Source organism: Podarcis tiliguerta (assembly GCF_965153285.1).
Source record: "Podarcis tiliguerta genome assembly, chromosome: 14".
In the NCBI taxonomy this organism is placed as follows: domain Eukaryota; kingdom Metazoa; phylum Chordata; class Lepidosauria; order Squamata; family Lacertidae; genus Podarcis; species Podarcis tiliguerta.
Genome location: NC_139547.1, coordinates 22,128,406 through 22,151,858, shown reverse-complemented (window position 1 = coordinate 22,151,858; position 23,453 = coordinate 22,128,406). Strand labels below are relative to the sequence as shown.

At 40.5% G+C, this 23,453-nt stretch overlaps 1 protein-coding gene and 1 long non-coding RNA gene across 9 annotated transcripts in view; one reads left to right on the top strand and one right to left on the bottom strand.

The window, feature by feature from the left end:
• Nucleotides 1–1,256: 1,256 nt before the first annotated feature.
• LOC310663901 lies at nt 1,257–11,785 on the bottom strand. Its single transcript, XR_014504651.1, has 2 exons — nt 11,496–11,785; nt 1,257–5,513 (listed from the first exon to the last, which is right to left on the bottom strand). It is a non-coding gene; the product is annotated as an uncharacterized lncRNA (long non-coding RNA).
• Nucleotides 11,786–11,843: 58 nt separating this feature from the next.
• The window catches only part of LRRC28 (leucine rich repeat containing 28), a 51,396-nt gene continuing 39,786 nt past the window's right edge, over nt 11,844–23,453 (top strand). For 3 of the 8 annotated variants that reach the window (XR_014504599.1, XM_083412226.1, XM_083412223.1), the window contains exons 1-4: nt 11,845–11,992; nt 14,456–14,679; nt 17,216–17,256; nt 22,398–22,435. Coding sequence is in view for 4 of the 8 variants with exons in the window: in XM_083412226.1 (XP_083268352.1) it covers nt 14,488–14,679; nt 17,216–17,256; nt 22,398–22,435 (271 nt within the window). In the remaining 4 variants the exon portion in view is untranslated. Of the gene's footprint in view, nt 12,207–14,455; nt 14,680–17,215; nt 17,257–19,208; nt 19,312–22,397; nt 22,436–23,453 lie in introns of those variants that run through there. The other 5 variants (XM_083412225.1, XM_083412224.1, XM_083412229.1 and 2 more) reach the window with 5 other exon arrangements.

Sequence of the window (23,453 nt, the reverse complement as noted above, 5' to 3'; positions counted from 1 at the left end):
AAAATAAATACATAAACCTCTTCTATTTCAGCCACAGCCCTTTCTGAGCTGTTGAAAAACAGCAGTCCTTATAGACCAGCTTTAAACTGGTGGTAAAATCTGTGGAAATGATGGTATCACAGAAGGAACTTGAAAAGCTACCACTATCATGTTAAAGGTTTTTGTTGACGTTCTGCTACTTATGTTTCTGGGTGGCCCCACTTCCCAAGAAGTTTCATGAGCAATACTATCCCAGTGTGGCTTGCTCTGAATGTGGGCAAACTTACAGCATTTTTTGTATAATTTGCTTTACTTGCAAACATACAATGACAGTGTACTTCTTCAGAAAGCACATCTTTGTGTTAATATATATTTCAAAATTCTGTTGTATGCTGAAATGCAGTATGTAAGTAAAGGTAAAAAGGTAAAGGTAAAGGACCCCAGATGGTTAAGTCCAGTCCAAGGCAACTATGGGATGTGGCGCTCATCTTGCTTCAGGCTGATGAAGCCGGCGTTTGTCCACAGACAGCTTTCCGGGTCATGTGGCCAGCAGGACTAAACCGCTTCTGGTGCGACACAACACCGTGATGGAAGCCAGAGAACACAGAAATACTGTTTACCTTCCTGCTGCAGTGGTACCTATTTATCTACTTGCACAGGTGTGCTTTCAAACTGTTAGGTTGGCAGAAGCTGGGACAAAGCAACGGGAACTCACCCCGTTGTGGGGATTTGAACCGCCAACCTTCTGATCAACAAGCCTAAGAGGCTCAGTGGTTTAGACCACAGCGCCACCCACTCCCTATAAGTACATATATAAGGGAAATGTGTGTGCGTCCTATGGGGCGAATGCAGGCTTTCGCTGAAGCCTGGAGAGCGAGAGGGGTCGGTGCGCACCAACCCCTCTCACTCTCCAGGCTTCAGGAAGCTATCCGCAAGCCGTGGGAGCCCGTGGGAGTTCCCGCCGGGCTCCCCCGGCTTGCGCAGCGCTGCCTCTTATCCCGAAGCCCCGGCGCACCGAGCAGTTGCGCCGGGGCTTCAGGTAGCTCGGCGCAAGCCGCGGGAGCCCTCCCCCGGCTTGCGCAGAGCTGCCTCTTATCCCGAAGCCCCGGCGCGCTGAGCAGTCATGCTGGGGCTTTGGGTAGCTCTGCGCAAGCCGCGGGAGGGCTCCCACGGCTTTCGGAGAGCAGCCTGTTCTGGGGGCTGGGGTCGGGGGAAGCACGGGCTTCCCCTGCCCCAGCCTCGTGCCTTGGGGGGGAAAATAATTTCCCCCCCTTTATTTCCCCCCAAAAAACCTAGGTACGCCTTATGGGCTGGTGCGCCCTATGGGGTGAAAAATGCGGTATATATTTTACGTTAGTATATAAGTACACTTGTATAAATAATAATTTGTGGAACTTGCTGCCATAAGACTGGGGTGATGGCCCCAAGTTTTTTCTATCATTGCCTGTATATATGTCATGGGAATCTATAAAGAACCTCCAGATTCAGAGGTAGTATGCCTTGCCCTTGGGGAGCAACAGGGGGCTGTTGCTTTCAAGGCCTGCTGGTGTATTTCCTGGAGACACCTGGCTGGCCATTGTTGGAAAGATGCTGCTGGACCAACTTTGGTCTGATCCATCAGAGTTCTTTTTAGAACAAAGCAGCACCTCTACAAGGCAGCAAATTTTCTATGTCTTGGGCTCACCAACCTCTTTAGACCTGTGGGCGCATTTGGATTTTTAAGTAAGTACCGTGGGTGCCACTCCCTCTGGTCTCTTCTTTCCAGTTTTGTGGGCTACGGCTTTGTGGGCAGCTGGGGGAAATCTCAAATACACTTTTGTGCCTACAGGTGCAACTTTGTTGACACCTGCTCTATCAGTTATCCAGAGGGAGCGCTTGCACCCTCAAGGGTGCTTTCAACCAATCCACAGCTTGCTGTTTGCCTTTTTCTGGCAAAAATGCTTCAGACATTTCTCTCTCACACACATACACACAGCTACTTTTCTTAGCGCTCTCTCTCTCTCTCTCTCTAAGAGGCAGGGTGTGGTGGGGAGAAAGTGCTTCCCCAAGTTCTCATGCGTGTCTCTTATTTGGAAACATAAGATTTCTTACTATCCTTGGCTTCCACTAAGAAAGAATTAACCAATAATTCTGGACTTTTAATCTGTACTCTAATCAACCAAAATTTGGTTGGGGCAGCATAACCCTAATGTTAGGCCATAAAATGACATGATAAACCAATTCCTTTCCCTCTCCCTCCAATTTCTTTTAAACAAAGTAATAGAAAGGAAACTGGAGGGGGTATTTAGTTTGAAAAATCAGAATGACTTTTCTGAAAGTTTATCAGAGTTCTCCTATTCCATGTCCATGGGAGTTCTTACATATGCCACTAATAATCCCCATAGACTTCAGCATGTTGCAGAGATTTTAGGATGTGAGCCCAGGAGGGAAATATAAAAATAGGCATGCTAGCTGCAGAACAACAAACTTTGACAAGGAGTTCCAGGGACAGCTGTAATACTTAAAAAGGCTTCATGGGCAAGAGAGTTTACTCTGCTTTGGGCAAACTGCCTTGTGAGCTTCGCACTCTCTTTTGTCACAAGGTTTAAAAAGGAACGCAGTAACTAATAGTTGTAAAGCTAAATATTCAGAAAACTTCAAGGCAATTACATCCCCCTGCCCTGCACCATTGTAGCTCAGGATACGTTCACATTACTGCTTATTCTGCATCCAGTGCACTCCCACTGCTAATTTTTTAAGACACACTCACACCACATTAGCCATAATCCAGATCGATCCTGTAGTTTCCTGACAAATACCAGTGTTTAGTGCAGTACCCCCCCCCCAACAAGCTTCAGTTGTGACATTTCTCCATGAAGCTTGCAGCAGAGTATGCAGGGTTCCCAGGAGGCCTCGCATCCAGGCTCTGGCCAAATCCAGATCTGCTCATCTTCAGTAGTGCTACGGCATCACATGGCTAAAGATCACAGTATCTCAAGAAGGCACCTTTATGGAAGTTATCGTAATATGTATCTTCATTTAAATTCAAATAAGGCAGCAGACTAACCAAGTAAATATCCTTTGTTAGTTGTCAGCCCTGTTGTTTGGAATGACAGCAAAAAAGATGAGAGGACCAAATAAGGATACATCTGACTGGGTGTCTCTTGTTCCAGTTCTAGCTTGCCCTCATTTTCCACTGAAGCACCGAAGTTCCTTTTTGAGTGTTTGCTGTGCACTTTTTCACCCCAAAATTTAAGTGGTTTTTTTGTTTTTTGACTTAATGGATGAAAAGAAAACCTAAGAACAGCTGCTTGTATGTTCTACCAACAGTGATGGATGAATCTGTCGATTTCAGTTTCTCAATTTTCCAGTTTTAAGTTCAGTTCTCCACATTTCCACATGTCTGCATTAAAAAAGAAAAGTCCTCATTAAAATTCATAAGCATTTTAGTGCAAATTTCTCCTGATAGGCATCTTTAGAAAGCAATTTCCCTAAACATACTGCACTTTTGTATATTATATTCATTAACATTTGATTTTTTAATGTACATTTTATCCTAGTCTGTGCATTTTTGTACATATTACTTGGCTGAAAAACTGCATTGCAAAATTCAGAGAAGTGCCAATTTTGAAGGATGGATGCATTTTGGGTCTCATTTTGTTTTGGAAAGTGCAAATTACCAGATTTGTCTTTGAATGTGAACTAAATTGAATTTATTCCCCATCCCTACCTACCAACCTGTGGGTGCACCAAACAAATAAATAGAATGTGACCTTGGAGCATCTCCATGAATTAGCAAAGAAGCTGATAACTGAACATAACAACCACAAAGAAACAAAAGGTGTATTGGATTTTGGCATAGGTAGATGTACCTTAAATTGTAAATAGGTATGTCCTTCAGCAGGGAGGAATAGTGGGGAAACAATTAAGCCCAAAGACATCCATTATGTTTGGCTGAACAAAGATGAAGAGTGCTGTGGTTGATGTCAGTTCTTCTTGTTGGATATTCTCTGTGTGTGAGAATCATTTGTTCCAGAAACAGAAACAGAAGAACAGAGAAGTTTCAAGAAGCAGCAGAAGGCTGAGACTGTTTTGTCTATGCAAGGACATTTTCTGTGGGAACTGTTCTATGGACATGTGCAATGTGACAGGAAGTACTGATAACAATGGTTCTGTGTAACTTGTGTAATTTGTTGTGAGTCTCTGGCTTGCATCTTGTGGTGAGAGCAGAGAGAGAGGCTTGGACCCTTGTTGAACTCTAAGCATGCCTTGACCATGGCAGTGGTGAATGTCTGTATATATTTGCTACCAATATGCTTTTATGCCTGTCAAGTAAACCTCGACACTTGACTGAATCTTTATGGCGTCCATGAGTGTTTATTGCCTACTGTGTGTACCTTCAACGCCGAAGACAATTCCAAGGAAGGAGCTGCGTTGAGATGTAACTGCTGAGTATGGATAACTGGCACACACACACAGCAAAAGTGATGCCAGAACCAATCCTTCTAAATCATCCACCGGAGGTTGATGGACTGACCCAACACTTATTTTGAAGGACTATAACTTTCACTTGAAGAAATCCAGAACTAATCAGGGACAAGATTCGGGATGAGATGCAACCAACTAAACTAGCTAGTTGTTTACACAAGTAAATAAAGCAGCTGGTGTAAAGGGAGTGTCCAGGCTGTTGCTATTTTTGAGTGGCATTCAGTCACCAGCAAATTCAGGTGGTGTCATTAAATTTGATTTGTAACTCTTGCACAACAAACCCACTTTTCTGCAACCCTAGGCTCTTTGCAATAAGAAAAGTGAGGGGGGAATGCCCAGAAAGTGTGTAATAAGAACTGCTTGATGCAATGATATATCAACTCTCTGTAAACAAATAACAGTGAATACTCAGTAAATAGTTGCCATCATCTACTCCCCCCACCAAAAAATGAAAACCCTTTGTGTAAACAAATCAAGATAACTGCTTAATAAACAGTTCATCTGGAAGCAATCAGAGAATGTCCTATTTTAAATGAGGAGTGGAGAGGGGAATTTCAGTAACAGTGTGCTTAAATATTATCATTTGTATAACCTTGGGAGTTCAATAGCATTCCACAGTTCAGTTTTGCAGCTCTGTTGAATTATTCACTCATATCATTTTACAAAACTGTTTCAGCTCAGCAAAGCAATCTCTATTAAGGTGTAACTTACCTATATGCAAAATGTTCCTGTGCCAGCTCTGTTGTTAAGCAAATTGAGCATGTTAATGTCTTACATATATTAAATGCTAACTATGCACCTCTCTGTCAGATCTCTGTCCCTCAGCCTGGAGCCAGTATGTCTCTGCCTCTTCAGGGCTGAAATCCTTAAACAACAATGTTTTTGTGGCCAGTGACTCCATCAGCATTTATACAGAGAGCAGTGTCCAAAAGAAGAGAACAGGGTCCAAAAAGTTAAAAGCAGAGGTCTGAAAGTGCCAGCTGTTTAAGCCATTGAAAATAGTCCGGATTTGTTTTTAAGCAGAGGAGTGGAAGTGATTCCTTCTTAGAGAACAGCCAGTATTCATCCTGAAATTAGTCAAGATTCAGGCTCACAACTCAACCAACTGTGCAACACTATGATTTACTATCATTACTTATTACACGTTTACCTTTCTGTTTCTTCAAAGAGCTCAGGATGACATAAAGGACACCCCCCTAATTGACACAACTCTGTGAAGCAGGTTAAGCTGAGAGTTACTGGGTCTAGGACACCCAACAAGCTTGGGTGTCCTAGACCCAGTAACTTACCAAGTGGAGATTTCAGCCTAGATTTACTCATTCTGAAGTTCGACACCCTATGCAATACTGGCACTTGGTATTCCACTCCTACAGCAAGTATGCAGAAACAGGGATGGCAGCAGTTCACCAGGATCTCTTTGATTCTGCAGTCCTGTTTAATGTTGCCTTGAGCTTTTTATGAGAGGAGGGATATAAATTATTTAAATAAATAAAATGCTGATAGTTTAATTATTATCTTTAGTTTGCGGATTGGTGTGAAATAAGTACTATGTTTGGACCTTGTCCTTGGGGCCATTTCATTTAAGGAACTTGCACCTGTTGTCCCAGAGCTTCTCTAAAGGTCCCAGGTTAATTTAGCACCACAAAGATCCAAGCAAGGACAATTAACACATTTCCAAAAGTACATGTACACAGAGTATCCCATTTAATAACAAGCTGGCAGCCCAGTCCTCAAAATAGGATTGTAGTGCCACAGTCATATATGTTTCATCGGCTCCCATGGCACAAGCACAGCCAGGAACCATCAAATCTGCATGTATGTTGCATGTGCTTTACTGTCTATTCTCTTTTGTATTGTAAATAGGAATGAGCCTTTCCATCTGCTGTGCCAGACTTTAGTTATTTGCACATCACACTTTCTTGCACATGACTTTTTTGGATTGGGGCCACTAAAAATGAAATTGTCATTTTAATATATTCTATGCAGGGATGTTATATAAGGATTTATGTTGGACCAAATCAAATTTACAGTCTAATCCGCTCAATGAATCTCCAATCTAGCTTTTCATGGCTTCTGGTAAATTTCTCTCCCAGTATGGCTCTCACAGCTGAGACCTCATATAGCCATAGCAAGTGCCCCAGCAGAGAGGGCTTCTCCACTTGTTAATTATTCATTTTTATACCATTATGTGGATAAATAATATTAGAATGCAGTTTATAGAAGTGTTTTGCTTCACAAAAACTAACTAGAAAACTGGAAATGATGGGTGAGGGGTAGATCCAACAGTTTTTTGTTTGTTAAAAAAAAAAAAACCCTCTCTCTATTTCCATAACAGACACAGTAAATGTAGAAGCACATTGTTACACTGCTGTGTTGGAGAACATAAGTTCAAAGCAAAATAAAACAAGAATTATCCTAAAGTATTCCTCCAGAGATTTCCATGTATGGATGGGGAATGAATCTAACCATCACTTTTGTTTATTTATAAAGTCAAATAAAATCCTACAATGTTGCAAAAAAGGTGCTTGGCTCTGTTTGAGTTTTTGTTGCCCATATTTGTTTAGTTTTCCCAATAAGGCTATATTCCAGATTTGTTGATGCCACCATTCAGTAGATATGCCAGCCCTGCTTTTTCAGTTTCTTGCTATCTGAAGACATGCTTAAATGTTAATTGTTCTTTGTACAATCTATTTCCATCAAAAATAGACAGCAGATCTAAATGTGCATCTTGCTATAGTTTGTCCAATTAATGTCTCACATTCCTTAAAAACTTTCACCAGAACCATACTATCACGTCACATTCCCACTACATATGAAAATTGTGTCCATCTCTTCACATCCACTCCTCTATTAAACATAACTAAGTTCTTTCTTAGACTCATAGTAGGTCGAGATCCACAAGTGGGTAACTCTAAGACCTTGGCTAGCATCACCACCACTTTCTTTTTGTTGTACAGCTTAAAACAACATGGAAGTATAGCATTGCAAAGTAGCATATGTATTTCAGATTTGTGGCAAATTGGATATTGGAAGGTTCATCTTTTCTCCCTCTGTATGGGAAGCTGCCCCTACACAATGTAAAAGGTGAAGGCACTCTGTTATCCTCCTTTGCATCTGGATATCATAGAATCATTGAGTTAGAAGGGACCCTGAGAGTCATCTGTAAATGCAGGAATATGCAGTTGTCCCTTACGTCAGACATAATAGGAGAAAAATGGACATAAGCAGAAAATAAACTGAGTCGTATGTCACATGGTTGGGATTAATCAAGGTTGAAGACCACTGTTGAACATCACACCTGGACTGGGTAATTATTGTAGCTACAGGAGACCATTCTGAAGAACACTTTTAAAATATTGTTTTTCCTTAAAGCTCTGTTGCAGTTGCTGCTGACTGTGGTAGGAAAGGTAGCTAAATAAAGGTCTTTACAATATCTGTTGTGTGACATGCAGACATCTGCATACTTTAAAAAGCACACAACCTTGAAATGGTTCAGCGGTGGCCTGCAGAGAGCGAAACAATTCCTAACAAGGCTGCCCGTCTCCACCTTCTGTTTTACATTTTGGCCTTTAAAGGTTTATACTGAAGTACACTTTGCTCCCCAAGAGATTCCAACTGAATATCATTTATGTAAATGCTGTAAACAAAATGGAAATGTCTTGGATACTTTTTTTTTGTACTGGGGAGAAGTGTTAGTATAAAGTTTGACAGTGGTTGTCCTTTCAGGCATGCCAAGCTTGGATTATTTTCATACCACAACACAAGTGTAGCTGGAAGCACACACTTGCAGTGCCGTCCTATGCAAGTTTATTCACAGTACTGTATTCAATCAAATCCATGGGGTTTGTTCTCAGGAAAGGCCTGAACTGGAGCACAGTTTTGACACCCTATTTTAAAAGTGTAACTATGTATATGCATAACACAGAAAACTGAACTCCAATTTCCTGTTTTTCAACTGTCTCTGTCATGAGCTTGTGTGGAATGGACATTGTTTAAAATATTCTTATTTATGAGTAAGTTTTCAAATGTACAGTACTTCTTTGAGAACTTTGGAACTGTGGAAAAATCAGAAGCAGTGTACAGTAGTTGGAGAAATCCAGGTAGAAGTTTATCAATGTTACATTATATGCCACCAAGAGGCCAGGCATATTCCTCTTTGGAAATCTTATCACTCACTTTTCATACTGTGTATAACTGGCCTGCTTTTAAAGGACAGTCAGGGTTTGAAGCTGTTCCTGATCTAACCAGAGTCTTCCATGGACAGGCATCCATACAACATCTGTATGTTTGCCTCCATAGGGCACATAGGAATTGTGAGAGAATTTCCTAGCATTATAATCTCAACCAAATTCAGGAGCCTCTATGACTCTTGATTAGGGGTAGGCAACTTAAGGTCCGTAGGCCGAATGCAGCCCAATCGCCTTCTCAATCCGGCCCGCAGACAGTCCGGGAATCAGCGTGTTTTTACATGAGTAGAATGTGTCCTTTTATTTAAAATGCATCTCTGGGTTATTTGTGGGGCATAGGAATTTGTTCATATATTTTTTCAAAATATAGTGTGGCCCACCACATGGTCTGAGGGAGGGTGGACCAGCCCACGGCTAAAAAAGGTTGCTGACCCCTGCTCCTGATGAACACACACACACAACCCTAATTACATGTAGTTACGCCACCTAGTTCATTATATTATATATATAACTATGGTGTTCTCCCTCTTCAAATTGGATGTTGGACAACAGATATGCAACAGCGCCATCTGCTCTTCAGTGTAGAGTACTGTTTAAAACACAGAAAGTGACTTTAAAACTGGTCAGTGTAAACAACATTGACAGTTCAGTTCTTAACGCTCAGTTAAGCACTGCTGCATCAACAAAAAAAGTTTAACAAGATAATCTAGGCATTACTGTACTGTATTAAGCTAAAATAAAGAGGCACTTGCTCTTCTGTTATATAGGGCTTCTATCCAAATGTAAAACTACAGTATTACATGTTACTGTACAAAAGTCTATAAGAAAAAAGGAACTTGGTACTTTATTTCTAGCTCAAAGAATAAATTTCAAGCAATTGTTCTGGGGTTTTGAGCCATTCTACTTTATTGATATACAATTTGTCTTGAGATGGGAGAAAACACACACACACACACACGATGTGAACCCTATTATGTAAACCCTATTTTAAAAGTCTTGGTAAAAGGTATTTAACAAGAGCTGTGAAGTAAAAACTTCACCATCCTGACACTCTTGAATTGCATAGTAACTTCAGGGAAAAGCAAAGGAAAGTATTACAAGGTGGATTTTAAAATAGTAGATGAGATAATGGAAAACTTCATATGGTATTTCAGAAAAAATATGTGGCATTAGCCCTGTTCTTTCCTAGTGACCTAGCATATTTGGATTCAACTCTGAAACTACATGTTGTGGTAATGTATTTTTAATCATCTGCATCTGTAGAATGGAAGGCAAATCTTATTTCACTTATTTTATCTATTTCTCCTTTTCAGAACAATACAGTAAGTAATTACTACAAAATACAGTTTATTACAAATTTCAGAAAATCATTGGAACTTTTCTCAAGCTTTTTCCATTCCAAACCTGAAATTTACCTGTCTTAGATACAAATAGGTTCAATTCTAGTAAAATCAGTGAACATCATTTACACAATTAGTTGAACATTTAAATGAGCTAGAAATCAAAGTAATTACAGTGGTACCTTGGTTTTTGAATAGCTTAGTTCACGAACAACTTGGAACCCAAACGCTGAAAAACCGGAAGTAGGTTTTCAAACTTTTTTATGTTTTGCGTTACATGCTTTCTATGGAAAAATGCACCTTGGTTTTGGAATGCTTTGGTTTTGAAACAGACTTCCAGAATGGATTAAGTTTGAGAACCAAGGTACCACTGTATTAGTTTCATTATTTAAAATGATTAAATTTTATTGCAGGACCCAGATAAATATGAAAACAGTTCAGGTGGTAGAGCATGAAACTCTTAAAACTCAGGGTCGTGGGTTTCAGCCCCATGTTAGGTAAAAGATTCCTTCATTGCAGGAGGTTGGACTAGATGACCCTTATGGTCCCTTTCAACTCTACAATTCTATAATTCTCAATGAGAAGGTTTAAGCTGTCCCAGTTCTCCTGGTTCTTAAGAATAAACAGAGAGACCAGGGAAGATGATGGCATGCTTAGCATGAAGTTGCATTATGGCTTCACTCCAGGTACTAAACCAAACAGAAATAACTCGTCATCCACTTGGTACTTGCAAGATCAAATTTCCTGCTACTCAACCTTACATGTAGTTTATGTGAGTGTATATAGCACAATAAATCCAGTGTAACTGTCCTGTGGGCAGCTAATTGAGAATGGATGGTGAGGCAGTCCTGTGGAGCTATGATGATATAAAAACAATAAGGAAAATCTTAATTTCACATTTCAGCAACCTAGCTACTAGGTACTCTATTCAGAAGAACAGATGAGAATGAAAGGGAATTCAGGGTGCAACTGACAACCTTCTGGCTTAATATATTTCATGGTATACATTTATCATGTATAACACATGAATCCCAGACTTGTCTTGAAAGAAAGACTTGTCCAATTTTAAGGAAATTGTTGTCCGAGTTCCTTATTTGCTGTTTCCCGTTCCTTATTCAGTCAGAGGTGCAGATCTTCCTTGCTTATGCAAGAACTGGCAGAAATGTATCAGCAAAAATATTTTTAATTTTTCAGAGGATTTTCCTCTTAAATTTCCCTTTAATTGTTGGGCAATTTCCATCCCCACCCCGAATATATATTGAAATATATTGATATATATTGTTTTTCCAGCCGTGAAAAACAAGGACCTTAAAACAGGTGAGGAAAAGAAGGCAAAATCTCCCACAGTGGCAACACACCTGAGGCTTGCATACACACCATACATCTGTTATTTGCGGAGTTTGAAATTTTAAAGCATATGGGAGGGACATTTCCCTACCCATCCGAAAAATCTGAGCTACAATTCCCAGCAACCCTAAACTAACTAGTGAAGGGGCAGCAGGGATGTGCTTTAATGGCGTACCGTGTATCCATAGCCAAGTCTTCCCCTCAAGAGAAACGGGAGGCCGCGCTTGCTGAGGGAAAAGAGCGGTTATGGGCGTGGCCCCGCACGCACGCGCTCTCAAGTCTCTCAAAAAAGGCGGGAAGCGCTCTGGGACAATGCCAGCAGGACAAGCTAGGTATGGGACCTATGGAGAAGGAGAGGGCAAGGCCACGCATGCGCCCGTCTCTCGCCCGTGCCCGATTCGAGAGCGCCGCCCGATTTATTCATGAAGACACGGAGCGGAAGAGCCGCGCGAGTAAGCTCTCGCGCGACTTTCTGGGCCCGCCCCTTCCAGCTTCCAATCAGCGTTCTCCCCCCCCCCACTCACTCTTCTTTCCCCCGCTCCTCCCGTTCGTTAACCGGATGTTGATGTTAGTTGGTGTTTCCCCCCCCCATCTGCCCCGCCCCTTCTCTCCCCGTGTTGTGCTGAGTGAGGGCGCTTCCTATTTTGGGCCCCCCTCAGCTTAGAAACGCAGGTGAGTTGTGACGCCCCCTCGCTGCCCTCCCTTTCCCAGCGGCATATCCAGCGAAGTGAGGAGTGAAGAAGAGACGGCTTTTGCTTCTCCCTTCTCTGCCTCCCGCTGTCGGGACAAAGGCGTTGTTGCCATGGAGACGTGTGAGGGGGATTTATGGGCTTTCTTCCCACCTAGCCACCCATCCCCGTCCCCCAACAACGGTCTCTCTTTGACGGTGATTAAACCGCATTTAGGACATAAGCTCCCTTTCCTTCCTTCCAGGCTCCCCTTCATTCTCATTATTGTGTTTTCTCCCTCAGCCCCCCCGCCCCTCGAAATATTATTATTATTATTTATTCGCTTCTTATCGGGACATGTCGAGGCAGCTTGCAGCAAATAAAAACGGGAACCCTAATATTTCCAGAGGGGCTGGCGTGTTATTCTGTTACATTAAAAATGGGAAGAAGTCTTGTGACATCTTATTGTGGCATAAGCATTTGTGGGCAGAAGTCCACTTCAGTAGATGTGTTAAATGTTAAATCCTTGGTTGGCAGCTGCGTGTGTGGGGGCGGAAGAACTATAAATTTCAGAGAGAAGTTATATGCAAGCGGTGCAGGTAGAGACAATTGGACCCAAGCTAGAATTTATGCAGAATAAGCATGACGACTTTTACAGCATTATTGATTGGCAAAAATAATCACCTTAGCAATGCTGAGTTAATATTTATAGTGGGAAGGAGGAAAGGAAACTATTGACTCTGCAGACAAAAATGAATAGAGTTGAACTTCCTGAATAATTGTAGTTCTTCAGATTCACACTGGAGCTGCCTTCTGAAACTTCTTTGTTCAAATATGGCCACCTTCAGACCAATGGTAGAGTATCCTAGTAGGGTGAAATGTACTCCTACTTGAATTATGTCCAGTGTTATTTCCTGGTTTATGAATATCTTATGATAGTCCTCAGGTGGGATTTCCACATGTCATGGAACAAATGAAGCTGCTTTATATTATGTCTGAAAGTTTGTCCTTCTGCTTCAGGATCCCTGTATACAGCAGGGATAGCCACCATTGTGCCAAGTCCTACAGATATTTTGTACTTTGAACTGTCTACAGCCAGCATCTCCAGTAGTCAGAGATGATGGAAGCTGTAGTTCACAACATCTGGAGGGCAGCAGTTAGCTATTCCACTTTACTCTTGACTGACATCACCTGAAGATGCAGAGAATTGAATCCTATACATATATACACAAAGTGTGCCCTTTATTAGTGAACAGGCAGATGCATCTCCAGCTGCATATAGGTTGGAACAGAAGCTGTGACCAGTGTTAGTGTCATGCCACATATGCAAAGTGTGACACACATATGCATTCATCTTGTGACTTTCATGTAGACGTTTTTCCTCTGCCTGGAGTGGGGCCTAGCCTAGTAATGGGGTTCGCTCAGCTATAGATGATAGGCACTATTCAGAGGTTGCCTACCATGCAAGCTTCCCTTTTGTTTTAGGCTTGCATTGATATCTGCAAATAAATAAATGCCCCAGAATTTATCAAGAAGAAACATTGTCTAGATTGACAGAAAGGCTTCAGCCAGTCTTATCACCGTTTCTTCTTCCTTGTTAGGCAATGATGTCCCTTGGTACCCTTCAGACCCTTTCCCTCCTGCTATTCCTTCTGATTTAGGAGAGTCTTGCAGTTAGGGCTGCCATCTGTAGAAGTTCTCCATATCTGTCTTAGAAAAAGGAGTCCATGCTGATTTTTTGACTGATTTAAATCCTAGTACTCCTGAAATGCACAAGATCATTCAGATAAATATATTTTGGGAGTTTGAAGCCTTAATATAAAATCTCCTGTGCCATAACTCTACTTGTATTAGCTTTTATGCTTGTGTGGTATAATATAGTATGAAGACAGCTTTTACCTGTCTTGAAAGAACTGAAGGAAATTACTGTTCATGATGTGTATGCTTACCCCACTTTCTCTGCTAATAAACAGGCTTTTGAATAGTATTGGAAAATCTGCACAACTTATTTGCCCAGAGGCAACAGTGAAACAAATTAAGTGTGCCTTGTTTAGGTACACATAATGAGAGTGCATCCCCTAAACCAACTTCAGGAATATTCAAAAAGTCTTGTCTGTTTCCAGCCATTCATTACTTTCCTAGGCAAAAGAATTTATGTTGATGTCAAATACTAATAGTTCATTGATTGAAAAGTGCTTCTTGCTAACTAGTCAGATATCTGTTTTCCCTAAAGGTAGATAGATATACATGGCTTTAGATTTGAGATCTTAGTGCTGTATTTTGTCCCCCCCCCCAATTCCTTCGATTTCATATTTATTTGGTTTCTACTTTTGTTACCTGTCTTTTGAAATACAGAGGGATGTAGGAATGTTTAAAATAAACAAGCATGTTTCAGAAAAACAGTGCTATGGGAAAATCAAGTAAGAGCCTTATTAAAACACTACTTGTCTTTTGCTTTCCCTTTTAGAAATGAACTTCTGCGATGTGTAGAGTTCTAACATGGTGGCTGGGACAAAACCTGTCATGGCATCAGAGCTCTGTAAAACAATATTGGAGGCAAAGCTAGAAAAGCACAAGAACTTATTCTTAAATTACCGAAATCTCCATCACTTCCCTTTAGAATTGCTGAAGGATGAAGGACTGCAATACTTGGAGAGACTCTATATGAAAAGAAATTCATTGACTACCTTGGTATGACTTTTAAAAATGTACAACTAGCAAAATATTTGTTGATGCTTAGGGTCTATGTGGAGGACATTGTCCTTGAGTGTACCTTAATTTTTTCAATATACTGTACCGTATGTAAATGATAGCCATTCATTTATATGGGCGACAGTATTTGCACTTGGCCAATAACACATTAGTGACCTGACGTTGGAATAAGGAAATGTTTTCTGTATTGCCCTTGCCATGCTCTCACTGAAGTGGTTGGAGGCCTGTGTATGGACCAGACCACTTCAGACTAGGTAGAAGCTGACATTCTTAAATGTCCCCTGGGTGGGAGATCCTACACTCAGAGAATGCTGCCATTTTTACCAGGTGCTCTTAATCATTTTGGCCAGTGCTGGGGCACAATCCTACACTGTATGTGTTTCTCACTGCCGATATAACTAAATTCTTCTAGGACTTCTCACTTGCACAGTAGTAACCAAGTCACCAAATTTCAGCTACTTAATTCCTACAGTTTTCATCTTGTATGCATGAAAAGCATATGGGGTATAAAATACCCCCTGACATTTCAGTTTATTCCTATGTTTCTGGTGCTTCTTCATACCAGTCAATATGATGTGTTGGAAAACATTTAAAAGAGGAAAAACTTTGGGAAGCATGCCAAATTTTCTTTTTGAAAATTAAAAAGAAGAGCCTGGAATTTTAAAAAATGTATATTTCTGCCAGCATATTTTATTTCTTTTTGCTGTGGGGTGCTTTCCTTCTCCCCAGCTCATGGGGAGTTATTTTTTGTTAATTATTACAACAGCCTTGTAAATTATGGGTTGAATCCAATGAACTGAACCTCTACTCCCTCCACTTCATCATAAGTCCCTAATCAGATTGCAAATGTCCCAAACCCTCCAGAGTAGATTGGGTGAAGTTGCAAGATTAGGAAAGGAAGGGGAAGTTCTGTTGCAGGAGGAGAAATTGTACTACGAGTGTAATGTTTTTGTTGGTTTCAACACTGTTATGCTTGTATGGCAGATTGTTATCTACATAAGGATAACTACTATGTTCATGGAAGAGGTGAAATATTAACCAGGGACATCCTGAAGCATTGTAGGAATAAATAGGCAAGATTCTTAGGTTTCTTAGAATAGCTAGTGAATATTGTTTATTAGGCTGGTGAACACATTAAAGAGTTCATTAGAATTTATTCAGACTTGGTTGCTTATACAATTTATACAAGTGCTGGTAAAGTAACTGAGCTAGTTTTTGTTTTATCTTCTACACTTACATGATTGTATTTATCTATTTATGAATGTATGTTTAAAAAATGGAACCTAATAACAAGGACACCAGGTGCTGCTAAGGCTACCAAAATTGCTTAGGAGGGAAATCAGTGTGTTTTAGCGTTAATTCCCCAGTAGGTGGAAACCACAACTCAAGATTTTTGCAGCATGGGATGGAAAACAAGCAGAAGAATTATGAGACTGCTTCTGGCTAAGAACTATACTGCATATGCTGTGTTTGAAAACAGCAGGGAAATGCTGGCCAAAGGAAGGATGGCAATCTGAGTGTTGAAATGGGCAGTCCTACCCTGGTTGAACATAAAAGCTAAATTTGGTATAATGTAGAGCCACTTCAAGTCTGACCTTTTTCTTGCTTGAAAACCACTACGTAGGAAAAAGCCGCAAACTGTCATGTATAAATTGGGGCATGAGAGGCACACATATTGGACGTGCTGCCTTTCTCAGTGAAAGTGAGCTTTCAAGACCTTCAAAATATTATCCTGGAATCAAGCTTCAGCACCACAGTAAAGAAAATATCTGACTGCCAGTAATACACTGGCAATCTGTTTGTGAAATAGGACCCCTGCAGAGTTGTGTAAGACAAAACTAACATCATGCACTTCATGTGGAAATTGCATGACATGGCTGCTGTAACATGATCTCTTATAAAATGTTGCTTTAGAAGATCTCCATATTTAGAAGACTTCTGGCTGTCTGGAGAATGCATTATAGTAATTGAAAAATATTGGCATACTGACTTAACATTAGAGTAGCTAATAGGACTCTGCCTTAGGCTATTGTAAAGTCACCTGAATATTCAGTGGGCATTTCTAAGTTATTACATGCTAAAGAATGTATATGCTATGTGAGTTTATCTGCATTATCAGTACATGTTGAACTTGGAAGATGCTAATCACACTTGTTAATATTTTGGCACAATGATTGATTAGTGTAGAAGGTGTCTGCTGTTCTTCTAGAGCCCAATTTGGAAGCTAGCTCCACCCTCTGTGTTTTGATATCTTCAGGCCTTCTTGGCATATTGAAATTCTTTCATCTTTCCAGTGACAACAGTCGCTGTCATCCAAGTCTAGGCTCTAAGCCAGGTTTCATTATCAGTGCCAGATGGGGTGGTGGGCCACATAAAACAGTTGTTCCCTGTTTTGGATTTCTGACACTCAGAGCCTCATGTTAGTTCCATCTTGAATTTGGCAAACTAGTTTGCCAGTTAGATATCGAGTCTTTCTTTAAAAACTAAACAAAAACTTCACAATTTTCTTTTTTAGCCGGAAAACCTTGCCCAGAAGCTTCCAAACCTTGTGGAACTGTGAGTGTGTGGTGTCTTGTTCCTTATATTCTGCCCTTTAATTTAATGAGTTTCTTAAACGTAGGGTGCTGAAGTTATATAGGTAAATATCTTACAATTCGTTTTGGAACAATCTAGTTTGTTAAAGAGCTAGTCTGTTTTGTCCTAGTGCCTTTCCGTGACCTAATTTCACTCATGTGCTGTCTCTTCATATGCTTCAAGATAGTGGTTCAAGGGACAGCTTGGAGGGACCACCATGCCAAAGATTTCTGCATTCAGGCTGTAGCTCCTAGTTTGTTTGCTAAGAGAACTGAAAAAAGTCTATCTTTGCATAGAAATATAATAAATGTAGAATTTAAATCCCATTCTTTTGTTAAAAGTATCCAGAATGAACACTAATTTTTGAATATTGCTTTTGTAAAATCTACTGGAATGCAATATTTTTTATTTTTTGTTTTGTTCTATTTGACAAAATTAATTGATGGTAATGAAACCCTAGGTCACTTACAAAAAATGATAAAACATTAATATTACCAATAAAAGACAATTAAAAACCGGTATTAAAAACATTCAGAGGGGAATTAAAATGAACTGTAAGCTCCATGTAAACTACAGTGTGGTGTAGTGGTTAAGAGCGGTAGTCTCGTAATCTGGGGAACTGGGTTCACGTCTCCGCTCCTCCACATGCAGCAGCTGGGTGACCTTGGGCCAGTCACACTTCTTTGAAGTCTCTCAGCCCCACTCACCTCACAGAGTGTTTGTTGTGGGGGAGGAAGGGAAAGGAGAATGTTAGCCGCTTTGAGACTCCTTAAAGGGAGTGAAAGGCGGGATATCAAATCCAAACTCTTCTTCTTCTGCATGTCTGGATAGGCTTGCCTAAACAAAAACGTCTTAAGCGGGTGCCAAAAAGAGTCCAGCAAAGACACCTGCCTAATCTCAATAGCCAGGGAGTTCCAAGTGCAAATTTGTAATATGTTTTGGAGTAGGAGAGAGGGGTATGTTCACAAATAGGAGTGCTCTTTGCATTGGCTAAGAACATAGATTATCTTTCTATATTGGACTAAAGTTAATCTCATCCAGTATTCTGCTTCCAACTCTGGCTTGGCTAATGCATCTAGGACATGGGTAGGCAAACTAAGGCTTGGGGGCCGGATCTGGCCCAATCGCGTTCTAAATTTGTCCCACGGACAGTCCGGGAATCAGCATGTTTTTACATGAGTTGAATGTGTCCTTTTATTTAAAATGCATCTCTGGGTTATTTGTGGGGCATAGGAATTTCTCCATCCCCCCCAAAAAAAAATATAGTCCTGTCTCCCACAAGGTCTGAGGGACGGTGGACCGCCCCCCTGCTGAAAAAGTTTGCTGACCTGTGATCTAGGAGAAACATCTGTTATTGGTTGCTAGCGCCTAATACTCATAGGCATGCCACCTTTGTACTTGGTGGTTCCATTAAATTATCAGCCATTGATGAGTTTACATTTTGAAAATAGTGAATGTTTCTTACTGCAAGGCTCTATACCTCCTTGGACTGTTCACTTCTTTGGATTGTCATCTTTACCCAACAGCCAATCCCACAGTCCAGCTACAGCTCCTTCTGCCTCTTACCTCTCAAGGAAGGAGCCTAAAACCTGGATTATAACATCAACTGCCAGGGGGCAGAAGAGACTAGTAAACACCACGTGTATTCCTAATATAGTCAACCCCATTGCACATTTCATATGTAAACTGTTATAGAATCATAGAATTGTAGGGTGGAAGGGACCCTGGGGGTCAATGAGTCCAACTCCTTACAATACAGAAATCTCAACACATGGTCCTCCGTCCAATTAGAAACTATACTGGATCCTACTTAGCTTTGCAAATATGATAGCAGTTTTATTGATGCACCACAGCTATTTTGTGACTGAAAAGCCCTAAATTGCCTAAAGCCTTAAAGTGGAGAATTTATATACCTCCTTTCAGCAATGTCTCCAAAATCAATTTATGAACAAATACAACACAAGAAGCATCCTACAGTGATGCGACCATTAGCTGATGAAGAATTCCTTCAGCTGCAGCTTCCTGGCAGCAATTCCAGTAAGCATGGCAACATGGAAATGTACCTTTGCAAATTTAAATAGCCAGTTTGGAATTGTGATTGTATCCAGGACTGTATCGGGTCACATTTTATGTCCTCTGTGCTGTCACGGGCATGTGTAGAACTAAAGATGTTTTGGGTCACATGGCATAGATAACCAAGGAGTGTAGTCTAAACTTGAGCTTTTTCTTCTTGCCCCTGGAAAGCTGCACCTTTCTGGTTTGTGCATTTGCACTGCAACTAATAGGCCTTACAGGTCACTATGGCCTGTAGCTTACTCAAGAACTAATCTTGCCTCATCTTGTCTGAGGTGAATTCTATTTCATAATGAAGCTGAAGTACAGCTTTTGTGATATGCTTCGTGTTTTGCCACCAGGCACTTAAAAAAGATTATCTGATGAGGCCATAAGAAAATCCTGCCTGAAATTAAGGTTTGGAGGGAGGGTAATTTTAGAAGCTCTGAAAACCAGAGAGAGCTTGTTTAATACACATTAAATATTCTTGTCTTAATTATGTCATGCCCCCTAACCCTTTTTCCTGTGTCTTTTGCTGGATAGTAAAAGGTTGGGATCTGCATGCAGGATGAATCATAATAATAGTAATCTTGCTAATGTGTATCAGATAGTAAAACCTAACTGAGGAGCAGCAATGAAAAAAAGGGCACACTAGTTGTCAGCAGGATGAAACTCCTTGCTATAGCTATAATTTGCATTGCTTTATAGGCTCACAGATTTTGGATCTTCAAATAAGTTTCCCTAGCATCCCTGGTATTGTGACCCATCTGGGTTAATAAAAACTAGTGCTGACTTCTAGGAATTAAAATTATGTAAAGTTCTTGTTGTTTTGGAAACAGCTCTCAAAATGAATAGAAACATTTAACATCATGGAGCCGTAGATTCTGATTTACATAATCTTTCTGTTGGTGACTATTTCTCTTTCTATTATGGTATTTAGAAATATCCAAGTTTTAAAGTGGACATGCAAAGGCTACATCTAAATAGTGACATGGCTATTTCCACATGCTCACTGCGTCTTTGAACTGGTGTTTCCTAAACAGCTGCACTCTTATATTGGGTAATCTTTTGAAAAACAGATCCCTCTGCAGTATCAATTTGTTTCTGAAACTCCAATGAGTTTCAGCTAACAGCCTTTTTTGAAAGAAGAAGAAAAAAAAGCACCACACCACTGAGCACATTCGAAACTTTTGGCATGCTTGATGTAATTCTTGGGATCCTGATTAAGAACATATGAGAATTTTGATTGGCTAATTGATCCAGAGTTACCACATGGTCCTTAATTTGTGAATGTACCTTCTACTTCCAGGATGGCTATTTTTAACATGGGGGAAAATCTCCCTTGTTTTCAAACTCCATAGCACTGTCTAGAATCTTTAATATAGATTCCTTTGAAAAACAAAAACAAAACTTCAACTTGGAACTCTGACTATAAGCCATAATTTTCATCTTCTACCACCATAATACCTTCAAGTTTGAATTCTCCTGAAGCAAGAATCAACCCAATACTTCCATCAGGTTACTTATCCTGCATACCCCTTTTCTATGTTGAATGAGCAAAAGTTCAGTTTTCAAGCAGTAAATAACATCTAACTACCTTGAGACATCTAGCAAATCTCAATTTGAAGAGAATAGCACATACTTATTTCTGAATAGCAGTAACTGCAAATATTCACCACCAGAGAGCACTATATAAAATTTTACCAGCCTATGATGGTAAATATAGACCAGGATCCAAAGAACCACACAAGTTATTTGGGCTTGTATTTCTTGAATACCAGCCTCCCATGCCAGAAGGCAGAATGCTTTTGAAAGTAAATGGACCTTCAAAAACAGATTGTAAGATGGAACGGGGCACATGCAAACGCTCGGACAAAACTAAAATAGCTTTCTATATCCTGGCCTCAACTTGCCTGGGCTTGTCAGTATGCTTTCACTTGATGATTATCCTTTTTATAGAATAAAGTAAAACATGTAAACTTAAATAATAAACAAGAACACCATTTGTACAGTTTGCCAATGAATGTTGACATTAGAATTTTTTAAATATTGAAATAAATCTGAGAAGATGCTGTAAAAATATAAAACGATCTGATGATTCCTGCACTTCTGACTCTTGTGGTGTATGAAAAAATTGTCTAAAATGAATTTTCAGGACTCTGATAAGGCTGATTCCATGACTGATTTTTCACAGTCTCCCAAGTGCCAGAGGGCCATGTGAAGGCTCTTCTTGTGAATGGTATCCCTATGAGCTTCTCCATCACATTCTCAAACCTACTTCTGAGAACTAAATAGGAGGCATGCTTTACTCAGTCACAGAATGAATTCCACAGGGATCCTTGCTGAGAGGAAACAGCTAAAAGGTTCTAGGTGCCCACTGCCCCTGGGCTGGTTTAGAGCAGGGAGGATGTATCAACACACTCACCTCAGGCTACTTTGTTTCAGTCATATGACACAGTTGTTTGACATGACTTATTTATATATTTATCTTACACCTTTGCCAACAAAGTGAGTATTAGGGAAACAACTGCTGTGCATATTGTGATTCTTCTATGATCCAAAACATATATTTATTCAGCAGATTTAACACCCAGCTTTTTAAGGCTCACAGCTTTTTAAAAATGCATGGATTTGTTAAAAGCCAGACATTGGAAACAAAACAAAAACTAGCCCAGTTGGGGGTAGGTGAAGACGTAGGTCTCTGCTTGTCTGCCTCTCTATTCTCTTTCCTGGGTTCCTTCCCACAAGGCATTGTCTTGGAAACCATATATGATGGTAGCTGCATTATGTACAGAGCAGCCTGGTAACAAATGTGAAATTTTTTATCTAATCTCAATATGAAAGAGGAGGAAATCTGATTCAGGAAAACTTGGGAGTGTGAGTCCTGTTTTAGGCAGAGTGATCAAAACTCAGGGTACTGTCTCTCAGTCATAGTTTGCCATATGAGCATTACCTTTGCAGAAATGAAGGAAGAAAAAATACAGCATGCTGTCTTTGATCAAGTTTCATCTATGAATATTTGCCACCTGCTCTTATCAGCCGGCCCTTGAAAATGTTCTGTTCTCTTCCAGATACCTCCATTCAAACAACATTGTTGTTGTACCCGAAGGTAAGTGCCCTTCTGGGTTCAAAATATCTTTAGTTTCTGACATTAATTGTAGAGGAAGACACTGCATGAATGAAAATGTTTAAATTCTCAAATACCTAAATATGTGTGTTGCTTCTAATTTGAGGGTTAAAAAAAAATCCAAAGTGTAATTTATTAGTAAAACAATACTCCTAAGTGAGGCGATGACCACATCCGTTGTATTAAGACTAGATGGATGATTTTAAACCTTATCAATCATTTACAAAGCACCTGTGTCTCTATTTCTGTTGTTTTCCCAACAACTCTTGGCTGTGTAAATTGCCTTTTCCTTGCCTCAAGCATAATGTAATACAGTATACAAACAAAGAATGTAAACCTATAGGTTTTCACTTCTCTCCCTACAGAAATGGGAGCTAACACTTGCTCAACCCTTACAAGTGAATCTTAGCTGCAACTTAATCTCGGGTACCTGTCCTTGAATCTGCTTTGCTATCTGTTGATAGGTCTTTATTATTGTAACTTAAGCTACCTTCAAAGTAGAATAACCTGTGGTGTATGGATTGAATATAGCGGGGGGGGGGGGGGCAGTTCCATCTCAACAAGTCAAATCCTTATCTCATCTGTCAATCCCAGAATTGTAGAGTTGAGAGGACTACAGGGGTCATCTAGTCCAACTCCCCCAATGCAGCAATCATGGCTAAAGAATCCCTGACAGGTGGCTTTTCAACCTCTGTTCAAATACCTCCAGTCCACCACCTTCTGACGTAGTCCATGTCACTATCAAACAGCTCTCTCTGTCAGAATCTCCTTCCTTGTAATTGGAATCCTCTCCTCTGGGCAGCAGAAAACAAGCTTGTTCCTCTTCCATCTGACATCCTAATGACATCAGGTGACAGATCCTAGTCCCTTGCACAGCGTTTCCCAAATGCCCAACAGCCCGCTGATTGTTGGGCACTTCAGAAATGCCTGTGCAATGACTTTGCCATCCCAGTAGGCTGGGGCTTCGGAAACACCAAGCACAGGGCCTCCAAAGTACGTT